General features: G+C 49.1%; 1 protein-coding gene across 7 annotated transcripts in view; it reads right to left on the minus strand.

The window, feature by feature from the left end:
• Positions 1 to 21,842, minus strand: part of PFKFB3 (6-phosphofructo-2-kinase/fructose-2,6-biphosphatase 3) — a 101,235-nt gene that overhangs the window by 17,494 nt on the left and 61,899 nt on the right. For 3 of the 7 annotated variants that reach the window (XM_073328838.1, XM_073328843.1, XM_073328839.1), the window contains 2 exons: positions 20,420 to 20,593; positions 19,070 to 19,092 (listed from right to left, as the gene is read on the minus strand). In XM_073328838.1, the coding sequence (XP_073184939.1) occupies positions 19,070 to 19,092; positions 20,420 to 20,593 (197 nt within the window). Of the gene's footprint in view, positions 1 to 11,732; positions 14,596 to 19,069; positions 19,093 to 20,419; positions 20,594 to 21,842 lie in introns of those variants that run through there. The other 4 variants (XM_073328842.1, XM_073328841.1, XM_073328840.1 and 1 more) reach the window with 4 other exon arrangements.

Here is a 21,842-nt window from a genome sequence, read left to right on the forward strand (position 1 = left end):
GCCCTGTCCACTGGACCTCCTTCGCGATACAGCCGGCACGTGTTTGAGCACCACTAACCCTGGAATTCCGGTTTTGTATTAAGCCGAGAGGAATCCGAATCACAAAACTCAGATGTGGACCTAGGGCAACGTTTCTCAAACGCGCCCACCGTGGCTGCGTGCGGCCACCAGGGGCTTTTTGGGCGGCCACGACAGCCTCCTGTGCGGAGACTGGGCGGGAGGAGGGGCACAAAGCATCGGCCCCTCCCTCCTTGTTGCTCCTGGATGCGCTGCCCCTGGAGAGAGGTGGGGCACAACGCTGCAGGAGCAAGGCCCCTTGAACCACCTTGGGGGAGGGGGGTTGGGCGGCAGGCTCCAGCAGTGGGATTCAGGAAACTAGCCGTGAGGCCCTGGGCTCTGACCGTGGGGCAGCGGATACTGACCCCCACCCCCACCCCGCCCCACACACACACGCCCAACTCTGGCCACATGGCCCTGGCCTCCAGCTGCGGGGCTTCGGCCTCCGGTCCCCGGTTCCCGCTGCACAGCAGCAGCTGCTGATCCACGGCCCCGGACGCGCGGCCCCAGCCCCTGGCACTGATCCCCTGCCCCAGCTGTATAGCATCAGGCGCTGACCCATGGCTCTGTTCCCAGGCTCCGGCCATGCGGTGGTGGGAACTGGCCCTGGGTGCCGACCCCTGACCCTGGCCACGCAGCAACGAGTGCTGGCTCTGGCCGCGGGCACTGAGCCCCGGCCCTGGCCGCATGGCAGCAGACACCAGGCTGTGGCTCTGGCCATGCGACAGTGGGACTCAGCACCCATCCCCATTGCCTCTGGCTCCTGCTGCCTCCCACAGCCCTGTCCTTATTTCCCTCCCCCTCCCCCCCCCCCCAAAGACCCTGCTGCCTTCCTGGCCTCACATCCATCACTCCCATTGCCAGGGCCCCCGCTGCCTCCCCCAGCCCCGCATCCATCCCACCATCACCTCTGGCCCCTGCTACCTCCCCCTCTGGCACCCCCATCCAGGGCCTAAAGGGTTCTGGGGCTTGCTGAGAAAAGTGATATTAACAAACATGCAAGTATCACTTCTCACAGCAGACCTACTAGCTATATGTGAAAAGTGATACTTGTATGTCTGTTAATGTCACTTATCACTTTTCAGAGCTTCCCAGGTAGCTACGAAGTGTGCCGTGATATTAACAAATATACAAATATCACTTTTCACAGCAGGCCCCAGGATTCACTGAGCCCTGATGGGGGGACGGGGGGGGGGGCCAAAGGGGAAGGCATCGTTATTGAGTCTGCCAAAAAACCTTACAAATATACATTACAATGATCTGGATGTTAATTGTTTTTCCTAAAGTTAATTAAGTATTTTACCAAAAAAGCTGTCAGCGCGGCTACAAGTGAGAGTTGGTAGCTGCACTCTGAGGCCACCAGAAATTTGTTGCGAGAACCCCTGACCAAGGTGCTGGAACGAGGGGTGCTTGGGGTGCTTGAAGTGGTTTCCATTATCTACTGGGTTTATAGTTCGGTTCAATGACTCTCAGCACCCCCACTATACACATTGTTCCAGCACTGTTGGATGTGGATTTCCAAGTTGGGGGGCTGGAATTCAAGGCTTTGGTTCTGTCCCTTCTCCAGGAATAAGAACAGAGGAATTGCCACACCAGAGCAGCGGTCTGCTTAGTCCAGCATCCCATTTCCCACAGCAGCCAGCATGAGAGGACGTGCAAGGAACCCTGTAATGGATGAGGTGCCCAGAGGAAACTTTTCCTTTATCTCTGGCTATCAGTTGGCTCATGCCCTGAAGCTTGAAGGTTTCTATCCCTTTTCTAATTGTGGATGTGCTCCTTAGTTGAAGCTTTTGTTAATCCTACTAAGCTCCAGGCCCGAGTGCTATTATGTGAAAATGACTTTCACAGCCTAGTTACCAGGAATGTTAGCAGTTTGAAATGTGTTGCCTTTTCTTTCATTGCATGGCCCTTGAAAGCGAGGATGGGTTGAATGAAACCACAGCTAGGTGTGCCTGAATCACTTCCTCTGCACCTCTTAGTCCCTTCCATCATCTCCTTGCTAAATTAAATGGCCCCAATCTTGTCAATCTCTCCCTCCCTCCAGCAATCTTTCCTTGGCTCTGATCATTTTCACTGCCTGTCTCTGAACTCCTTTCTGTTATGAGGTAGGGAAACCAGTATTGAAAATTCTCACTTTCTCTCTAGTGTATTCTCTTCCCTTCCATTTTTTTTTCCAGTGGGAGGTGGGGGGGGGGGTGGTTAAGGGAAAGTAAAAATGTGATAGGGGAGACCCCTGAAAATTAAAAAAAAGATCAATTTTTTTGTCTACAGAGCTGGCCTGTGCTGGATAGAGGGAGCCGGTCTCTGTTCCTGGACCCCCACAGAGCCAGCCCAACCCAGGCAGAAGGAGTCAGGGTCTGGTCCTGGAGCCCCCCGGAGCCAGCCCAACATGGGGAGAGGGAGCCAGGCTCTGGTCCCGGAGCCCCACAGAGCCAGCCCTTTGCAAAGGAATGATCCCTGGAAGAGCCGTGTAAACATAATCAGCAGTTTCCTGGAGCCCTGCACTGATGCAGCAAGTTGTCAGTGATGAATTTGTGGGCAATAAACTGTAACAGCCACTTGGCTGCTTTCCCTTTGTGCCTCTGAAATATTGTATGGCACAGAGGCTGCCCTGCTCTCCACTGAAAGCAATTAGCCATGAGGTAAGAGACGTTGGCTCACATCGGCTATGCAGACTCATTTCATGGCAGATCCCTAGCCGTGCTCTGTCTGACTCATACTGTAAGCTCCTGGGGGCAGGGAATCTACCCCTACATTTTGCTGTTAATCAGTTAACACCATTGGTGCTATGTGAAAATCATTGCCAGTACAATAAATGCAACTGCTTTGCAGGTGGTATCCTGCTGCTGTTACAATGCCTTCTCCCTCCATGCAGCCTGTGATGGTTTATCGAACACATAGGAGCGGATCCTGAGCTGGTGTAAATCAGTATAGCTCACAGGACCATCAGAACGGCGATACTGGATCAGACAGAAGGTCCATCTAGCCCAGTATCCTGTCTTCTGACAGTGGCCAGTGCCAGGAGCCCCAGAGGGAATGAACAGAACAGGTAATCATCAAGTGATCCATCCCCTGTTGCCCATTCCCAGCTTCTGGCAAAGAGAGGCTAGGGACACCATTCCTGCCCATCCTGGCTAATAGCCACTGATGGACCTATCCTCCATGAACTTATCTAGTTCTTTTTTGAACCCTGTTATAGTCTTGGCCTTCACAACATCCTCTGGCAAAGCGTTCCACAGGTTGACTGTGCATTGTGTGAAGAAATACTTCCTTTTGTTTATTTTAAACCTGCTGCCTATTAATTTCATATGGTGACCCCTAGTTTGTGTGTTATGAGGAGAAAATAACACTTCCCTATTGACTTTCTCTACACCACTCATGATTTTATAGACCTCTCTCCTATTCCCCCTTAGTCATCTCTTTTCCAAGCTGAAAAGTCCCAATCTTATTAATCTCTCCTCGTATGGAAGCCGTCCCATACCCCGATTCATTTTTTGTTGCTCTTTTCTGAACCTTTCCCAATTCCAATATATCTTTTTTGAGATGGGGCAGCCACCTCCGCACGCAGTATTCAAGATGTGGGCGTACCATGGATTTATATAGAGGCAATATATTTTCTGGCTTATTCTCTATCCCTTACTTAATGATTCCCAATATTCTGTTGGCTTTTTTGACTGCCGCTGCACACTGAGTGGATGTTTTCAGAGAACTATCCACCAGGACTCCAAGATCTCTGTCTTGAGTGGTAACAGCTAATTCAGACCCCATCATTTTATATGTATAGTTGGGGTTATGTTTCCAACATGTATTGCTCTGCATTTATCAACATTCAGCTCCACTGAAAGGAAAGGGTGCTGCATCAGTTACCCGGCTGAGGATCTGGTCCACATAGTGCAACAAATCAGTGGCCACCTAGGGATTCACAATTGTTCCTATGCTGCACATTTGGCCGTTCAGAACTTCATGGCAGCAGGACTAACACTCGAGTCCTTCTGCTCCGGAAGCAGAGACATCTAGCCCTTAGCTGTCATTGTGACAGACGCCATACAAACCTGGCATTTAGAGAGAGTTAAAGGAGAATCTCTGTCAGCTGTTAGCGCTAGGTGGCCTATGACACACAGTTGAGCAGTGCCGCTGCTGGCCAGCAGAGGGGACTGCTACAAATGCCCAAGAGTAACGATGATATTCATGGCTAAATTGGGGCCTGATTCTGCGGTCTTGCGCCCTGTACCACTGACTCCCTTCCACGCCGTGGGCGTGAGAAAGGCCTGAGTTGGGACGGGGAGACCCTATAGCTAGCAGGATCCAAGCCAGCTTACAGACTGGAGGAAATTTGTCCCTTGTGTGGTTCCACGGCTGATTCTGAATGCCCTTCCCTTGAGGCCCTAAAATAGGGTGACCAGATAGCAACTGTGAGAAAACGGGACGGGGTAGGGGGTAATAGGCGCCTATATAAGAAAAAGTCCCAAAAAACGGGACTGTCCCTATAAAAACGGGACATCTGGTCACCCTACCCTAAAATAAACAGGATGGCCGACGAGAGACAAGCAAAACAAACCAGCAAGTCCTGGGCTATAAGTGCCCCTGCCTCCCACTCCTGTGTCTGCGAGGCACGCGGACCTGTAACATCAGGATCAGCAGCTTTGAATGTGGCCTTTGGTAACCTACACGCTGTGGGCAGGCGGGGGCCGGTGCAGCTGAAAGAGGATGAAGTCAGACAAGGGGGTTAGAACAGCGCAGCCAGACAAAATCTAACTGCCATTACCGAGCGGCTTTTGCTGCTCCCCGGCGTGTCCCACCCTCTCCCAGAAGGGTCCATCGAGCCTGGAGAGTTGGAATAACTGTTGCTGAATGCCCCCATCCCACCCTCCCCCGCAAATTGTTGGGGTTCTGGTCCTGACTTGGCCACTCCTAGGACCCGGCCAGGAAGAGCTGAGCCAACACCACAGCCGGCGAGCACCCGCCACGTGTTGTCCATCATGCTTCCCACAACCTCCCCACGTGGAGCAGCACGACCACTAGTGTTTCATAACACGTCTCACTCTGAGGCGCTGCTTGGAGGAGTACAAACAGCCGCCCTGCGATGGAGAGTTTGGGACGGGTTCTCTCTTTTTTGGCGGGGGCAGACGGCAATGGTCTAGTCACGGGTGGGCCTGGCTGGTCTCCAATCTCTAAGATCAAATCAGTCCTGAACTTTGGGTGGTGAAAGCACGAGGTGTGACTGGAAACTGCAGCTTGTTTAATCACAGCCTATCTCAGTGGGATGCTTAGCTAAGCTCCATCCATCTCCTGGAATGGTTTTGCTCTTCCCTCAGAAATCAATCCCTTCAGCCCCTTGCCTGGAGCTCTTGTCACTCCCTCCTGTTTGTCTACATCTTGCCGGCATTTGGGTGGCCAGATCTGAAAGCCAGATTCCAAGCACAGTCGCACCAGAGCTGCATTGCAGAGAGGGACTAGCTCATCCCTGCACTAGGTGGCAGGACCCACTGATGGTGACGTCCATGCTGATGGCTGATTTTTTTGCTCCTCGACTAGCCAAAAAATTTAGCCAAGTTTACCTTGTTTCCTTGCCACAGAAGCCAAACCCCAAAAACTTGTCCCATGCCCTCAGCCGAGAGGTGCGTAGAATCTAGAAACGTACGGCCGGACAGGACCACAAGAGGTCGTCTAGTCCAGTCCCCTGCACTGAGACAGGACCAAGTCTACCCTGCTCTTTAAACTCACTAGTGCCACGGATTCCACAACTTCCCTTGGAAGCCTGTTCCAGAGCTTAACTACCCTCATAATTAAAAAGTTTTTTCCTAAGATCTAACTTAAACCTCCCTTGTGGCAGATTCAGACCATTATGTCTTGCCCTACCTTCAGTGGACATGGAGAACAATTAGTCAGCATCCTCTTTATAACAGCCCGTAGCATATTATCAGGGCCCCGCTCATTCTTCATTTCTCAAGACTAAACATGCCCCGTTTTTTTTAACCTTTCCTCATAGGTCAGGTTTTCTAAACCTTTTCTCATTTGTGTTGCTCTCCTTGGGACTCTCTCCAATTTCTTAAAGTGTGAGAGAGGTTTGAAGTGCCTGTCTTCAGCCTAAGTAACACCTACTTCTGGAGGGCTCTCCTGTTAAGAATATAAGAACAGCCCTACTGGGTCAGACCAAGGGTCCATCTAGCCAGTATGCTGTCTTCTGACAGTAGCCAATGCCAGGAGCCCCAGAGGGAATGAACAGAACAGGTAATCATCAAGTGATCCGTCCCGTCACCTATTCCCAGCTTCTGGCAAACAGAGGCTAGGGAACCATTCCTGCCCATCCTGGCTAATAGCCATTGATGGATCTATCCTCCATGAACTTATCTAGTTCTTTTTTGAATCCTGTTATGGTCTTGGCCTTCACTACATCCTCTGGCAAGGAGTTCCACAGGTTGACTGCGCATTGTGTGAAGAAATACTTCCTTTTATTTGTTTTAAACCTGCTGGCTATTAATTTCATTTGGTGACCCCTAGTTCTTGTGTTATGAGAAGGAGTAAACAACACTTCCTTATCTACTTTCTCTACACCAGTCATGATTTTATACACCTCAATCATATCTCCCCTTAGCCGTCTCTTTTCCAAGCTGAAAAGTCCCAGTCTTATTAATCTCTCCTCATATGGAAGCCTTTCCATACCCCTAATCATCTTTGTTGCCCTTTTCTGAACCTTTTCCAATTCCAATATATCTCTTTTGAGATGGGGCAACCACATCTGCTCACGGTATTCAAGATGTGGGTGTACCATGGATGTTGTTGCACCATAAAGGTTCACTCCTTTGATTTTATCCTTTCCCGTGTTATACAAACGTAGCTCTACTTGCTGTGACGCCTTGCAGAACTGGCTCAGCTGGGATCTCTGCTGTCGTAGCACCCACAAGTTCCGTGACTTTGCTACTGCAGATGCAGCTTGCAGAGACTGGTGAATGGGCGAGGATGAGATTGTAAGAGCAGAGAAATGAGCCTCCTGTCAAGAGTAACCTTTAAAGCTGCTCTGCCTGGAGGAACGTCTCCTCTTTGCAAAGGTACAAAATGTACCGCACAAAGAAACGAGTCAGGGGAGCGAGGGGGCTGGATGCTTCATAACACACCCGTGTGCTCCCCATGTGCAGGAGCTGAGGGCTCTCAGGCCAGACCAAAGCACCTTGGTAAGAGGACTCTTTTGAGATGACTGTTCTGAACAGAGGTTGGCGAGGACCTCACCAATACTTCCAACAATATTCAGTCCAGTTCCGTTGTGATCACGTCCCTTCCACTTCCTGCCCACATTCGAGGCACCGAGTTAACTGGCAGGACTGGTCCTGGAAGCAAGAGTCAATACTGGAGCAATATTCCAGCAAACAATCGAGACCACGCAAGAGAGATTACCAGGAGAATATACTGGCAACTCTCCTGCTGCATCCCTGAGTCTTATACGAAAGAGCAGCCATGACAGGTCCCAGGGGTGGGATTCACAAAGGTACTCTACCTAACTCCCATTGATCTCCAAGGCCTCTCCACCCAGTGATGGCAGTGGAAATGCTTGACCTTTACGTGGTGGGGCTGGAGCAACAGGAAAGAGGATGCAGGAAGAGTTTATGAGAGATGCAGAGGCCTCCTGAGGGGGTGTGACACTCAGGAACTATCGCTGCTGTGCATTCTGTTCCATAGCACAGGTAAGGATCCTGATTGGTCGAGACCTGAGCAAGGATTAGCCCCTTTAAACCAAGTCTGTGCCCCAAAAGTTCTCTCTCCTGCACCTACCACTGTAGCATGCAAATCTCAGAAGCTGTTACCCACAGGATGTAGCGTATCTAGGATACAATATGAGACGCTCGGGTGGCCCTTTTCTCCTTCCTGAGTAGATGACTTGCTTTACAGCCAACAGGGCATGTATCCTCCAGTCACAGAACTAGATCCCTGGCTGGCACCGGAATCTCCAGCCACCATGGGGTTAACACATAGACCTTTCTACGGTGGCTTCCTCATGAGTTGGGCACTGTTGGAATAATCCCATTGGCACAGGCAGAAATTGGTTGCCGATGCTGTCACACGTGTCTCAAGAACCTTAACATGCATGACGGGCAGTGACCGGTGTAACGCGGATCTTGATGCACCAGAGACTTCAGGGCAGCAGGAATTTCCTGATAGCCTTGAAAATACCTTGATCCAAGTTGTGCTTATGCAAGCAAGCTTCTTATCTGGGTAAGCAGAGCAAGGTCAATGCTATCTGGACTTTCTGCACAGCTCCTGCTCGTCTGGTAAACAGGGGAGGCAGCGTGCTCATATGTTGTGGCTAACGGCTATTATTAGCTTTGGGTAACACATACGAGCGAGTTGTTTTTTTTTTAGCCCCCTCCAAATAATGCAGACATAAATGTTGAGCTCCATATGTATTTAAACATTTAATATCTCAAACACAGTGACAGTGAAAGCCATTGGTGTCCCAAGCTGGAGACCACAGAACGGGTAACAGTGGCAAGTTCCCCGCCATCCCCATTTCACCTTCTGCAAAGGTGCTTCAAACCTGCTTGGAGGGTTGGTGTCTATTGGGGAGTTTGGTCTCTGGGCCTGTTTAGGCTTCTATGCAAGAGGCCAGCTCCTCAGCTGGTGAAAACTGACTTAGCTTCATTAACTTTGATGGTGCTACGCTGATTCACACCAGCTGACCATCCGGCCCAAGGAGTTTATCACTTGGGGGCAGATTTTGCCCTCCATTACCTCAGAGTAAATCCACAGCAGCTCCCCTGAGCTTAATGGAGGCAAGGAAGAGCATAGTTTAGCCCTTGGTGGTGGTGTTTCTGCAGTGCACCCATGTTCCCACCCCAGGAGGGTCCACAGCCTCGAGATGAGAACTGCCTTGATTAGAGAAAACAAGGAAAGTATGCCTGGATTGTAAACTCCACCTGGAATGCTGCGGCCCGTGACCATGAATAAATGAGCAAGGTTCAGGGTTAGCTTTAGAGGAGCATTCCAAAGTTTGGACACTTATCCAACCAGGAGGAACCCCCTTTCCTATGGCTCAGACACCCCCCACCAGACCATGGACCCTCATGGGGCGGAAACATTGGGATTGCCTCTTTTTCACGACTTCTGGGTTTTTCCTAGGCTGGCAGCTAGGCTGACTCTCCATCTCCACCCCCATCCCCTCCTCAGCTGCAGGAGCAGCTGTCTCGACCCCTTCCTTCTGGCTTCTTCCAAAGGTGACTGACTGGCCTGCTCCCGCCTTGCACTGGTTTGGGGGCTGGCTATGAGGCCTAGTGGCTAGATTTCTTCAGCAGAAACTGGGTCCCAGATCCTCAGCTTGTGTGAATCCACACAGCTCCCCTGACACAGCTCTATTGACTTCAGTTTATCCCGGTTGAGGATCTGTAAATGACCCAGTGCCCTGTGGGGCTCTGATTGTAAGGGTTTTGTCCTGCAGCAGTGCACTCTGGGAAGTCTTGTCCAGTGAGTTTCTGGATGCTGTTGCTACAGTCGTAAGGTTAGGAGCAGGGGCTGGACAAGTCACCTGCCTCCCACGAGAGTTGGAGTAGGAAGTAGGCCTGTCAATTGGCTCCTCAACAAGCAAACAAAAATTCATGGAGAACAGCTCACTAACCATTTGTTGAAGGGGAATTCTGGGAGCTAGTCCCTGCCAGTCTCTGGCCCATGAAAACAGGAAGTGGGGAGAGAAGCAATCACCCAATTGCTTCCCCCACCAACAGGAGCAGGCTAGGAGGACACCAAGGATCTTAGAAAACATGACACAAAGCACCACGCACGATCCTCTGCTGGGACGTTTTGCCGCAGACCCAGCCCAGGCCAGCCAAGCAGATAGAAGCAGAGGAGGCAGCAGCCTGAGTGGGGACCTTACTGCTACCCCTCAGGGAGGATTCCCTCCCCCGCATGCTGCTCATCCTACCACCACCACCCCCCCAAGACAGGGGGGGGGGGGATGGCCACAGTGCAGGAGTGAAGCCACAGGCAGATTTGTGTTGCAGTGTGCCTAGGACCCTGGATTGCCATAATCCATGCCTGTAGCTGTGGTGTGTTTTGGAGCGGGGATGGAGCAGGGGTTTATAAAATGCAGAACCCTCCAAAAGTTCAGAGATTTAAACTACAGCCAAAGCATCAACATGTTGCAACTTGGCCCATCACAAAGAGCGAGGTTAGAGCTGCTCTAAACCAGCCCAGTTGGGATGGGGCAGAGGGTGAAGCCTGACTTGAACTAACCCCGTCTGCAAAGCCTATTTATGGGTGCACCACCTCGAAGGTATAGGAGGGGCCAGTGCTGTGTCAGACAAAGGGTTAATTAACAGAGATGAGCCCGAACCAGCTGGGTCCAAACCCTTCTGGACTGTGGAGACATTCATAGCCACATCCAACCTTTGCAACTGGCTCCCACATTGTGGGGAAGCTGGAACCAGAACTTGGCTGCTCAGGCCCCTCTGTAATAGCAGCTAAGGATCTGAACCTCTCCCATTCAAAGTAACGAGGGAGGTTTGCCAATCGATGTCAGTGGGAGCAGAACTAAGCCCTTGATGGGGAGGTATCGCCTCAGAGAAACAAAGTATTCTTTGGTTACTGTTCTGCTGAGGCAGTAAAAGCCCTTGCAGGGGAGTTAACCAGCAAAACTCTCTCCCGGTTTTCCTGCTCTCTTTTGGTTTGGCTGATGGTCTCCAAAGAAAACTGCGTGCCAGTCCTCTGTCTGCTTTTAGCAAGGAAAGAGAAAAGAGGGCTTGAGTTAAAAACTTTAGCCACCTTTGAATACATGCTCGATGGCAACTATTAAATCCATTTCACATTCAAACCTGCAGCGCAAGGGGTGCGACTGGTCTTTAAAGAGGCTGGGGCCATTAAGCCGTGAGTCCTAGTTATTCAACTGAGAAATGAACCCCGTAGGTCTGACGGTCTCTTAAATCCAGAGTAGGCATGTACTGTACCCACTAGGAAAGCTGCATGACTGAATTTTCTTCCTGCTCTTCCAGTGCATGGGGATGTCCATCCAGACTGTGACATTTTTAGGGGCAAGGGCTGTGTATTTTTATCTCCTACAGTACCAAGCACACCAGTGGCAGGCCCCTAATAGCAAGACCACTTCTGTTTTACAGGGAGTTTCTATTGCACTTTAAGCTAAATAAAAGTGGGCCAATTGACAAAGGTGCTGTATATCGGTAGCTTCCATCAACTGCACTGGAAATCTTCGACACCGAAGTAGAAGTGGTCTGATTTTTAAGATCTGCCTAACTTTGGACACCCTCCTTTGAAAGTTCTGAGCAGCGTGGGTGCTAAGGGTTCCACAGAAGTTTTCCAAACATGAGCTGGATTTGGCCCCTGGCTGTGACCACTACTCCCACCGTTCTGCAGTATGCTGGGTGCCTGCCACTCTCCCACCCAGAAGTGACTGACTCAGGGTGTCTACACAGCAGAGAAAAAGCTGCACTTGGCCCTTGCCAGCTGACTGGGGCTTGCGGGGCTAGGACTGCAGGGCTGTTTCATTTCTGGGTAGACTTCTGGGCTTGGGAGACCCTCCCACCCCATAGGGTCCCAAGACTATACAGCAATGAAACAGCCTTACCCGCGTACAGTAACATTATTTGTATTCAAGAGGTGCTTGTCAGTGCGCTAGGCACAGCAGGGAAACCATGAATGAGAAGAATACCGTTGCCAAAGGAAGGTTCACGCCCATGTATATTTCAACAAGGTATTTTATTGGTCCAGCAACTGCAAAATATACAAATCTCTGAAAGGCATACCCTGTTCTTAAACTGGCACAGCTTTCATCTCAGGCAATTATTCCAGACATATATACAGAATACAAGTAACATATCACAAGTCAAAATAAAATAAACCCCAAAAGACCTACCCTTCTCTCCAAGCTCTGCAGTATACATTAAATAAATAAACAGCACTTCGCTATCAAAATTATAAAAAAATAAATTCAAGTCTCACAAAACAAACAAACAAACGAAGTCACTGGTGTGGTCCAAGTAGCCCCTTCTGCCCACCCACCCTGTCTTATAATGGCACGGCCCATGCCCAATATTTGCTCTAGAATTGGTGTCAGGTTTCCAGGGGAACACGATGGACAGAGAACCAACCCCAGGAAGCCCCTTTGCTCGCCTAACTCCCTCCTCTTTGCATCGGGAGATTGGTTTCAAGCGATATTCCACCACTTTCCCTTTCAAGTAAACATACTCCTTTTCAGACAGATTAACATTATTTTTTGTAGGCCCCACCAATATGAAGTTATTTTCAGAACCGGAGATAAAGTTTGTTTTGAAATTTGGGTGTGTGTAAAATGGATCACGGGCCCTAATGTTTGCGTTTGCTGCGTTATCTTTCCGTAGCAGGGGGAGAAAGTTAAGCTCCTCAGGAAGCAGTTCAAAAGATAGGTCACTCACGCTCTAAAAATTAGTCTCTCTAAAACGAATGAAACTAAATAGCAGACATAAAACACGCAGGCAAAAAGGGAACTCTGGATTTATCAGCTATTCAAAAACAAAAATCTTCCACTTCATCATTACAAGAATAGCTGCATATAAACAAACCTCACATTGGCAGATCACCAATAAAAATATCTTCAATGGTCGGATATGGGCTGAGAGAGCCGCTACCAGCCCTTCCCTGGTGCTGCTTTAAAAGGTACAAATGTACAAAGCATTTTCACTGTGCAAGACTAAAGCACTAGGCACTGCGGTTCACCTTTCCAAAGAAATAACCACATTCCACCAGAGCCTTTCTGCTCCCATCTGCAGGAACCTCACCGACTAACCGTTACCTGAAGCAAGAATGAATACAAAGAAATAAAATGAACGAGAATGGAGAACTCCCCAGTACAATGCTGACAGCTCAGGACCCCGCCCACTTTGCTAATGGACTATAGGGTCCCTCCTTTGCACTTTAAACCGTTAAGACAATAAATGTATTGCTTGAGCTCCACTCGGCTTTTTGGCTCAGCACTCGCGCACCGGAGAGAGCGTGCGGCGGGGTCAAAAGAGAGCACGGGGACTAGCCAAGATTTAGGGCTTGGCAGGCCAAGGAAAAATGAGACACTACTTCAATATTCTCCTCCTCTCCCCGTTTCTGGAGTGAGGCTGGGCTGGAGAAAATGCTGTACAAGGATAATACAAGCGCACACGGGCACACAAACTTCTGCACAAATGACACAGTAGTGGTTATTCTTGGGTTTAAATCCCTTAACTTGAAGCACAGAACAGACGGCCAAGAAGAGACTCGCATACGGAACAACTGGAAGTTGGCCAGTCCCTACAACTAGTCCATAAATTAGTACCTCACACCCACCCTGCTCCCCTCTCCACAGCTAACACTGTAACTACCCACTGCTTTGCAGTCTTCATCTTTCAGCTCACGCAGTACAGCATCCAAGTATCTCAGCTTCATCTGTAAGAGGCAGGATGGGGGGGGAGCACACCCCTGCCACATGTAAAGTGCAAAAACAAGCAGTTTATAAAAAGAAACTATTGTTTAAATGCCTCTGATTGTGGATTTTTCCACACACACACAAAAACTTGCTCTTCACAGACAGACCTCCATGCAATCCCAAGAGGGTTGTGTGTCTGCCAAACCCACCTAACCTAGCCTAGCCAGCTACTTTACAACAGTAAATCCTGCTCAAGCACAGGGTAAAAACCTCTGGGAAGTAGAGGGTGCGGAGATTAATTACAAGGAAACGCCTCTTGGGTCACATAGGCCTGTACTCCTCCCCTCCCACAACCTCATCCAAACAACAGCAGAGTGGGGCTTCCCCCCCAATCCAAGCCTCACTGCCATGTCAAGTCAGCAAGTGGCTCAAACCATCTCCCCTCAGGCAGCGCATCTCAGGTCGAGGCTAAATGCAGATTCCATTTGTTTCAGAAGCAGACGTACACACTCGGCAGATCCCTCTGATATTTACAGAGCTGTAGAATTGTTTTGTTAAAAGCGGCCGTAGATTTCTGCTTGAACAGCCAAAGATGTTGCCCAACTGTCTCTGCCGTCAGGTCACATGCCCTGAAGAGACTGGCTGCGTGCGTGTCACAGGCCATCGCTGGTACCAATAAGGAGTGTCCGGTGCATGGAGGAGTTAAAGACACCCCTCCCCTTTTGCATTTCTCTGCTCACCCTGCCTCCTCCACATATAAACACACATGAACGGGAGGAGACGGGGCAGTACCAGCCATCCCTGCAAGGTCATGTCACTTATACACAAAAAAAAAAGTCCAGAAACTCAGTGCACTGGAAGCACTTTACAGCTTGCTAAGATATATCAAACACCCAAGGAGACACAAACAGAGATGGCCTATGGATCTGTTGTTGAATCCACTTTTTCCAGGCTGATGAGCTCTTCTCTCTCTCCCCTCCCCCAGCTCAATCCAGTCCAGTCAGCAGATGAACAGCTGTGGTAGAAGCAGCCAAGGGGCAACCTTGAGTTGAATGGAGGAGTACGATACAAGCAAACATCAGAAATGACGATGAAATGGGGTCGGCATCATCTGTAGGCTTCCAACGGCCCTGAAGAAATCACGATTGCTTCTGGGAGCTGTTCATGTTCTTGCAAAGAAACAAAGCAAAGCAGGGGTTGGATTTGCCCTGTAACTCGGAAACCAAACAGCAAGAAACACAGCAGCATCCTGTACATGCAGATGGGACATGGGGAAGGGAAGGCTAACAGAGCCACCGTAGAAATCACTGCAAAAGCATCTACTAGGGAGGCAGGTCAGACAATGCCCACTGAGGGAACGGCCATGATTAAAAAACAAAAAAGCAGCAGAGGAGATTTTCATCAGCATGCCGCCTGCCTCTAACCCTTGGCCCTCTATTGTTTGTGTTCATGGCCCTCGCTTATGTCATGTCTGTATTTAGACAGTAAGTGCCTCAGGGCAGGGACTATATGCCAGATTCTGTACTGCAGAGTAATCAACACCAGTGCAGCGTGGATGTGAAATGGTACCCACTCTGCACAGGCATAAATGAATACACAAGGGTGGAGACTCGGGCTCTGGGTCTTCCTTTGTTTCTCCAGACCTCCTAGCACATACTGGAACCCTCAGTAATTTGCACTAGTAAAGCTGAACCACCAGTTCTCATGTCAGCAAAGCTATGCTAAGCGCTATCCTGCACAATGGCTGAATGAGACATGAACACACTGGCTGCTCCAGCTGAGGAAAGGACCTTGGCTTCCCATAGTCTGCCTCACCGTGAACTACAGATTAAGATCTCCAGACTTTTCACTTGCCCCAATACTGTCTTTAAAAAGCACTAGGGCCTTCCATTGCTGCTCAAGTCTAGACACCATCCAGCTATAGACCTCAACTGTAGCTCTTCAGAGCTGCTGTTGCAAAGACATCCAGTGAACACCAACGTCAACTAGAAAAGCATTTTCTAATCCATGCCAAAGAGGTGAAAAGGATGCAAGTTTCAACAGCTAAACACACTAGTCACAATGCAAGACTGACACCCTCTGCAGTGGTCACAACACTGAGCAGCCCCCCACTAGATATGGGACATGAAGGTTTGTTGCGATTGGCAAGTTATCCACGTCACAACATCCCAGGGAGGGGAAAAGGGGGAAGAGACCAGTTTCTCAACAGAAATCTCAGTCCTGGCTGGGTTTATAGCATGGACCAAGATACAGAAGTGGGTTGAGATGCTCTCACTGCTATCCACAGAGACAGGGTCAGGTTAGGGAAGCCAGAGCATGCATTGAGCCATTTACCTTGGAAATATTAGTAAAGAGAAAACTTTAAGGAAGTGATACACAGTTCGTCTTTAAGCGTGAAAAGTGAAGGGGAAAGAGAGAAGGGGAGAGGAGGGGAAGAGACTTTAAATTTGATTTAATAAAAGTTCATTCAGGATCAAAACAAATAAAAAGACCCCACACACACACACGCACACACCACCATTATAGTCAAAAGGCAACAGCTGACCTCCACATTTGCTCCCCAGTGCCTAGATCCTACAGTGATGAGCACTTACTACAGTCTATTCCCAGCAAAAGTGCTAGGCTGCTGGTATGTGATCTTATTTCTTGCCTGCTTTCTAGGTTACATATAATCCTATTAACAACAAAGAATCCAATCCATACTAGGATGGTGGTTCCCAGCCACTGATGCTTCAGGCTCTGGGAGCTAGAGTCGGAAGGAAGGGACATTAGCTGCTCCGAGATCCGCAACGGGGGTAAGTGGTCAGAGTTCCACTGATTCTCAATGGCGCTGCGACACATTTACATCAGCTGAGCACCTGCCCTCAACTCCACCACAGACCTACTTACACCCACGAACAAAATGAGTCAGGGAGTGTACATTAGCGTAACATATATCCCCAAATAGGGGTAAAAGTCAGGGTTGACTGATTCGTGCAAGTTGCCCTCTCTTCTAGCTGCTAAGGCGGCCACTTAGATGCTCATAGAGATTTGGATCACGGAGGAGGGTGTATGATGATAGACACATGTCTAAGTCAGCCTAAAATGGGATTGGATGAACATGCCAGTTACACATCACCTCTGAATTTGGCCTGAATGCCTTAGCTCCTTTAAGGTAGGGAAGAGGAACCTAAGCATAAAAGGTGCCACCAGCCAGTCAGCAAGGCAAGCTCCAAGCCACAATGGAGTCTGGTCTGCCCTAAGCTTTAGTCTTGCAACTACTGTCAGAACTTGGAGAGCATCGGCTGGTTCAGCAGAGTTCTTGGCCTGGCAAACTGAGCTAGCTGTCCCAAAAAGGTTTTGAACCTCTGCTTCAGAGGGGGCATTTTCAGTGGCACGGTCAGCATCAAGCTGTTCGGTGCCTTTTGATTACAACGTGGACAATATTAAGAAGCACCCTCACAAGCAGTAAGGAAAGGAAAAAGCAGCCGTGCATGCCATGTAGACAAATCAACATAAATCAAGACAAGCCTGCATTTGTCCTTTAACATACAAGAGCTGAGCTGCCCACAAACGAGAATCTTTCAAAATGTCATGCCCAGGTTTGCTAACGTGACCTATTCTCTTTCCCAACAACACAGAGGCTATTAGATTTGATATTTTAGCTAGACTATCACAAGATGAGAGGGAGATGATAAGAATTAATGAGGTTCGTCAGTGTGTTCAAGCATAACTGAATTCTGCCTCTGCTACTGCTCATTTTAGTTAACAGCAAATCCCAGCATCCTGAAAACAACAAGGACAGAGATGCAACATTAACTATGACTCAGGCTGATCCAGTCAGTGAGTAAGATGATGAACTGATGCCTTCTCACCATTACGCTGTACCTGTCCCCTGGCAGACTACAGAGCACCAGTATGTGCCAATTAGGCTCCCTCTAACTAACATTCGGTTATTCTGCAACTGATCTGTAGAAAGCCACGCAGTATGGAGTATAAAAGCAGCAGGAGTTAGGGGCAGTCATTCAAAGCACAGATACAACAATGTCAAGAATCATATTCTTGACCATAGCTGGAGGGGTCTACTTTATTGTCTACTATCCCCAAGCCAACATGGATACTCTATTCCCCAGAAGCCTCGAATCCCGATTTGCTTGTCACAGTTTTGTAGGTAGATGGACACCATGACCCGACAGCTCCCAGCCAAAGTCTAAACAGCCTCCTTTGAGACAGGAGATAAAATCCTTCTAGGGTGAGGGGAGCAACATGAAGCAGGACCCTCCCCAGGAAGCTCAATTGGTGCAACCTCACACTTTGTGTTTCCTCTAAGGTGCGCGTCTGGGCAACCGCAAAAGAGGGCATCAAGGGCCGCGCACCAAATTAGTGGAGCCGTGCAGACGTGCAGCAAAAGGTGGGCCTGGATCCCGAAGAGGCTGTGTAAGGTGAGGTGGGGGTTATAGGGGGTGGATGGGAGCAGTGGGGAGCTTGGGGTGTGCAGGGCTAGACACCCCTCCCCACTGCTGCCTGCCCACTGTTTCTGCAGTAGACCCACACCGGTTTGGCTGGGTTATACAGAAGGGTAACAGGATTTGGTGCCTTGACATATTCAATATATCCAGAGGCACAGGAAAAGATTCAGTGTTGTCCTATTCAATTACTGACAAAGCCATGATCTGATTCCCTAGCAGAAAGTGTTATAATATAATCTTGCAAATTAGAAAACTCTGACAATTCAAATGCTAAATGGCAGTTATCTACATAGCACTTGTAACAGAAAACGATACAAGGCCCTGCATTACTTTTTAGCAAAAAGTAATACATAATATATAGATTATTGAGAATGAATACATAGCAAGGTCAACTGCAGATGCAGCTTCAGCAACAGCAACCCTTTAGTGGAAGGGTACAAAAAGCTGCTAAGTCCGATCAGCAATTCAGGTTTTTTGTTTGCACAGTTGGCGCGCATCCGCACATCACCTCGATATTGGTGTTGCACATAAAATTCATTCCGCACATGGAAGGAGAAAATGAGAGGGAACATTGCTCCCACTGGTTGCATTCTAAGGAGGTGGAAACACTGTTGTGTGGGAGTCTCTCCACGAGCCAGGGATACAAGCCGTCCCTGGCCAGGAGGGAACAGCACTTAACTAGACATGGGATGGGGAGGGTGGAGGCCGATTGCACCAGAGGCAAAGCAGCCCCTCTCGCCACCTTCTAGTTAGACACTGCTAAACCACATCTACTGAAGTAGGAGTGTCACAGCTAACAGGAAGCCAAGCCAGCACCCAGGCAGGAAGGAAGGACAAACCAGAACTACAAACCAGATTAGAGGGTACAAGCACTGAAGAGAATCCTTAACAGATTCCAATGTCCTTGACCAAATGCTTGGAAAGGGCGCAGGAGGGGGACAAAAAGGAGGAGAGAGATCAGGAGGAGAGCAGTATCAGATCCAAGACCCTTGAGTGTTTGAATACCACTGATGGCCCCATCTTCCCCCCCATAAAGATGCATGAATTTCCCCCTTATGAAGGAAGACTTGGGAGCCACAGAATTAAAATCCAGAACTCAATCTAGTTTCACAGCAGCAGCAACAACAAAGATAACAACAAAGCCAGCTGGAAGGTAGGAGACACAGAAAGGAAAAACTCACAAGAAGATACTTACAGACACGCCTTCCCGAGTAAAGGCTGCAAGGAGACAAAGAGATAGAGAAAATGGAAAGAGAGGCATCAGTAATCAGTAAGTGCATGTAGGAAGGGAGTCATTTGAAATCAGCGAGAGGCAACCAACCAAAGAGCAATTTCAGGTCGAAGCTGAGCAGACGGTTAATTGGAAGGAGCGGTACCATGAAGGACACCAAAACTGGAGGCCTCCTTAACCATCTCCTTTAGTGCTAATTGGGAACCAGATGTTAGTGCAAAGCAGCCACCAACCAGAATCTCCAGCAATTCATCCCAGCCTGCAAGAATAGGAACTCGCAGCCTTACTTTTTAGGACTGGCCTACAAAGCAGTGGAGAGGGCAACAGGGAATTAACATGGACCACAGGGCACAGGAAGAGCAGACAGACCAGGCAGCAGGCTCTTATTCATCTATAACTAAGGTCGCTTCTAAGCCTGAAGAGACACACTTTTACGGGCACTTGTGTAGCCAGCACCCCAGATCTTTAACTGTGGGGGGAACTGACTCGGAGGAAGGAGTTTTACGACCTCTATTAAATATCAGAGGAGCAATCATGGGGAGAAGGCAGCACTAAGCAATGCCCCTAGAGGAGCTCCGTCCTCTACAATGGACAGAGCAAGCAAGCCCACGCGTCCCCTTGGGATTTGCGCAAGGGTACACAGCAGATGGTTCCGGCCAGGCTGCGAATCAAGTCACAGCCAATAGAGTCAAAGCCAGTTTGACTCCGTGACAGCTGGTCATTAGGGCTGCTGTTCAAAAAGGCAACATTGGCTGTTCTATTGCCCCAACTCTAGCTAGGCTGGGGTTCTTGGGAGAGTGATGGGAAGGGAGGCAGGTGCGGCCAGGGTATAGGTTCCCAGAGGTCATTATTCAGATAATGCCAAGAATTACTCCTTTATTGCAGCACCTAGAACAAAACTCCAACCTAGTATGGGACAGCTAGATCCCAGAGGAGGAAGGATTGGAGAGGCCAATGAACGATCTGGAATGCGAGTGGGCAAACCAGCACCAGGCACCCATTTAGAAGCTTGCACAGTAGCTGAGTTCAGAGGCACTTGAATGGGGACAGAGAGAAATATTAAATTTCAACAACACAGCTGCTCAGTTCAGTCTGGATTTGGATTTTTCTGGGTTTCCAAGGGTCCCAAGAAGCAAGAGACTGAAGAGTGAGTTAATTTTAGGTGCTTTTAATAGAAGGGAGGGCGCTGGTGGTAAACTAACTAAACGCAGCTCGAAGACAGCAGCATAATTAAAATAATCAAATGCTGCTCCTTTGATTAATAAGCGACAAGAAGCGAACAACAATAAAGAGAAGAAGAAGAATTCGACTAACTTGTCCAGGCAGCTGCGTGGGCACCTCTTGGGGCATACAGACTGGCAGGGCAGCAGCAGAAGAAGCCACATGCTCGTCAAAGCTGTTGATGCGCGGTTTTTTGGTGGGCTCTGGGCTCGCTAGAGGGGTAACACTATTACGTCTCATGAGCGGGTTAGGTCCCTTCTTTGCTTCCTAAATTAGAGCGAGACAAAGACAAAAAGAAAGAAGGCGAAAGTTATGAAAAAAAGCAATTTTAAATTCTCCTCTATTTCCCCACCCAAAAAAAAAAAAAAAAACCATCTACATACATGGTGCATGTTTGATGCATTAATGTCCCTGATCACCAAGTGCAACACAAAGGTCAGGAGAGACGTTCCAAGGGAAAAAACCCTATACTCTGAACCCTTCTGGTTCTACGCAGAAAAGGCCACGACTTGCAGCGATAATTGACTAGAACAGGAAGGCTCTTCTGTCTCCTTCTCAAGATCTTTCCTGCTGACCCAAGCAGATAGGCAAGAGGGGAGCACAAAAGCAAGAAGCACAGGAGGGCGCGAGTCTAGCCAATGAGAGCGATTGATTCAGCAATTGGACAGAGCAGCCAGCGAAGTTCCATTGCAAAGAGCTTATGCTCACCTAGGGGATGTTCCGCTTCCTGGAACTGCCCACACTTCCCGTGTGAAAGGGAGGGACAGCTACCATGCAGCATATTAGGAGAATAACCAGAGCAATTTGTGCTTGTCTAGCTTTATGTTATCACCACAGCCTAGCTCTTGTTATTGCTGCAGAACCCATTGCTACAATACAGCAGCTGTCAAAGGATTCAGAAGCTCTTGGTCTACGCTACCCAGCCAGGAATTGCTTCACCCATTGCCGACTATGCAGCCACCTCTAGGCGGGAAAGGCTGACTTCTGGCAACCCTACAATGCAGTTTAGGACAGGAAGTGAAGAAAAAAAAGAGCCACCTGAAAGGGGGACAATTTAAATTGGATCTATCAGCACAGCACCCCCGAACACCATGCTGGAGCATGCCTTCAGTGCCAAGGCCATGGAAGTATGCCGTCTCCTAAATCATCAGCACCACTGCTCATAGCACCTACATGTTCCTTGGAGGTCTCCTAGCCACGTACTGACCAGGCTTAACCCTGCTTAGCTTACATGCCCACAGCACATTAATCTCACTCCCCAAAGGAGACTGCTAACATTTTTCCTTCCTCTCCCCTAGCCCTCCACAAGCATACAACGCACTCACCCCTTCTGCTTAACAAGGAACATGGCCTGATGGCTCTAGCCCTAACTACGGCACTGGAGAAATCATTCCCTGCCTCCTCCTCAGGCATTTATCAGTCTAGGCTCATTGGCTGTCAGAGGGCCTTATCCAAAGCCCGATGAAAGTCTGTCCATTGACTTCAGTGCGCTTGGGATCAGGGCTCTAGAATGTAG

This window comes from Lepidochelys kempii, chromosome 1, assembly GCF_965140265.1.
Source record: "Lepidochelys kempii isolate rLepKem1 chromosome 1, rLepKem1.hap2, whole genome shotgun sequence".
NCBI lineage: Eukaryota > Metazoa > Chordata > Testudines > Cheloniidae > Lepidochelys > Lepidochelys kempii.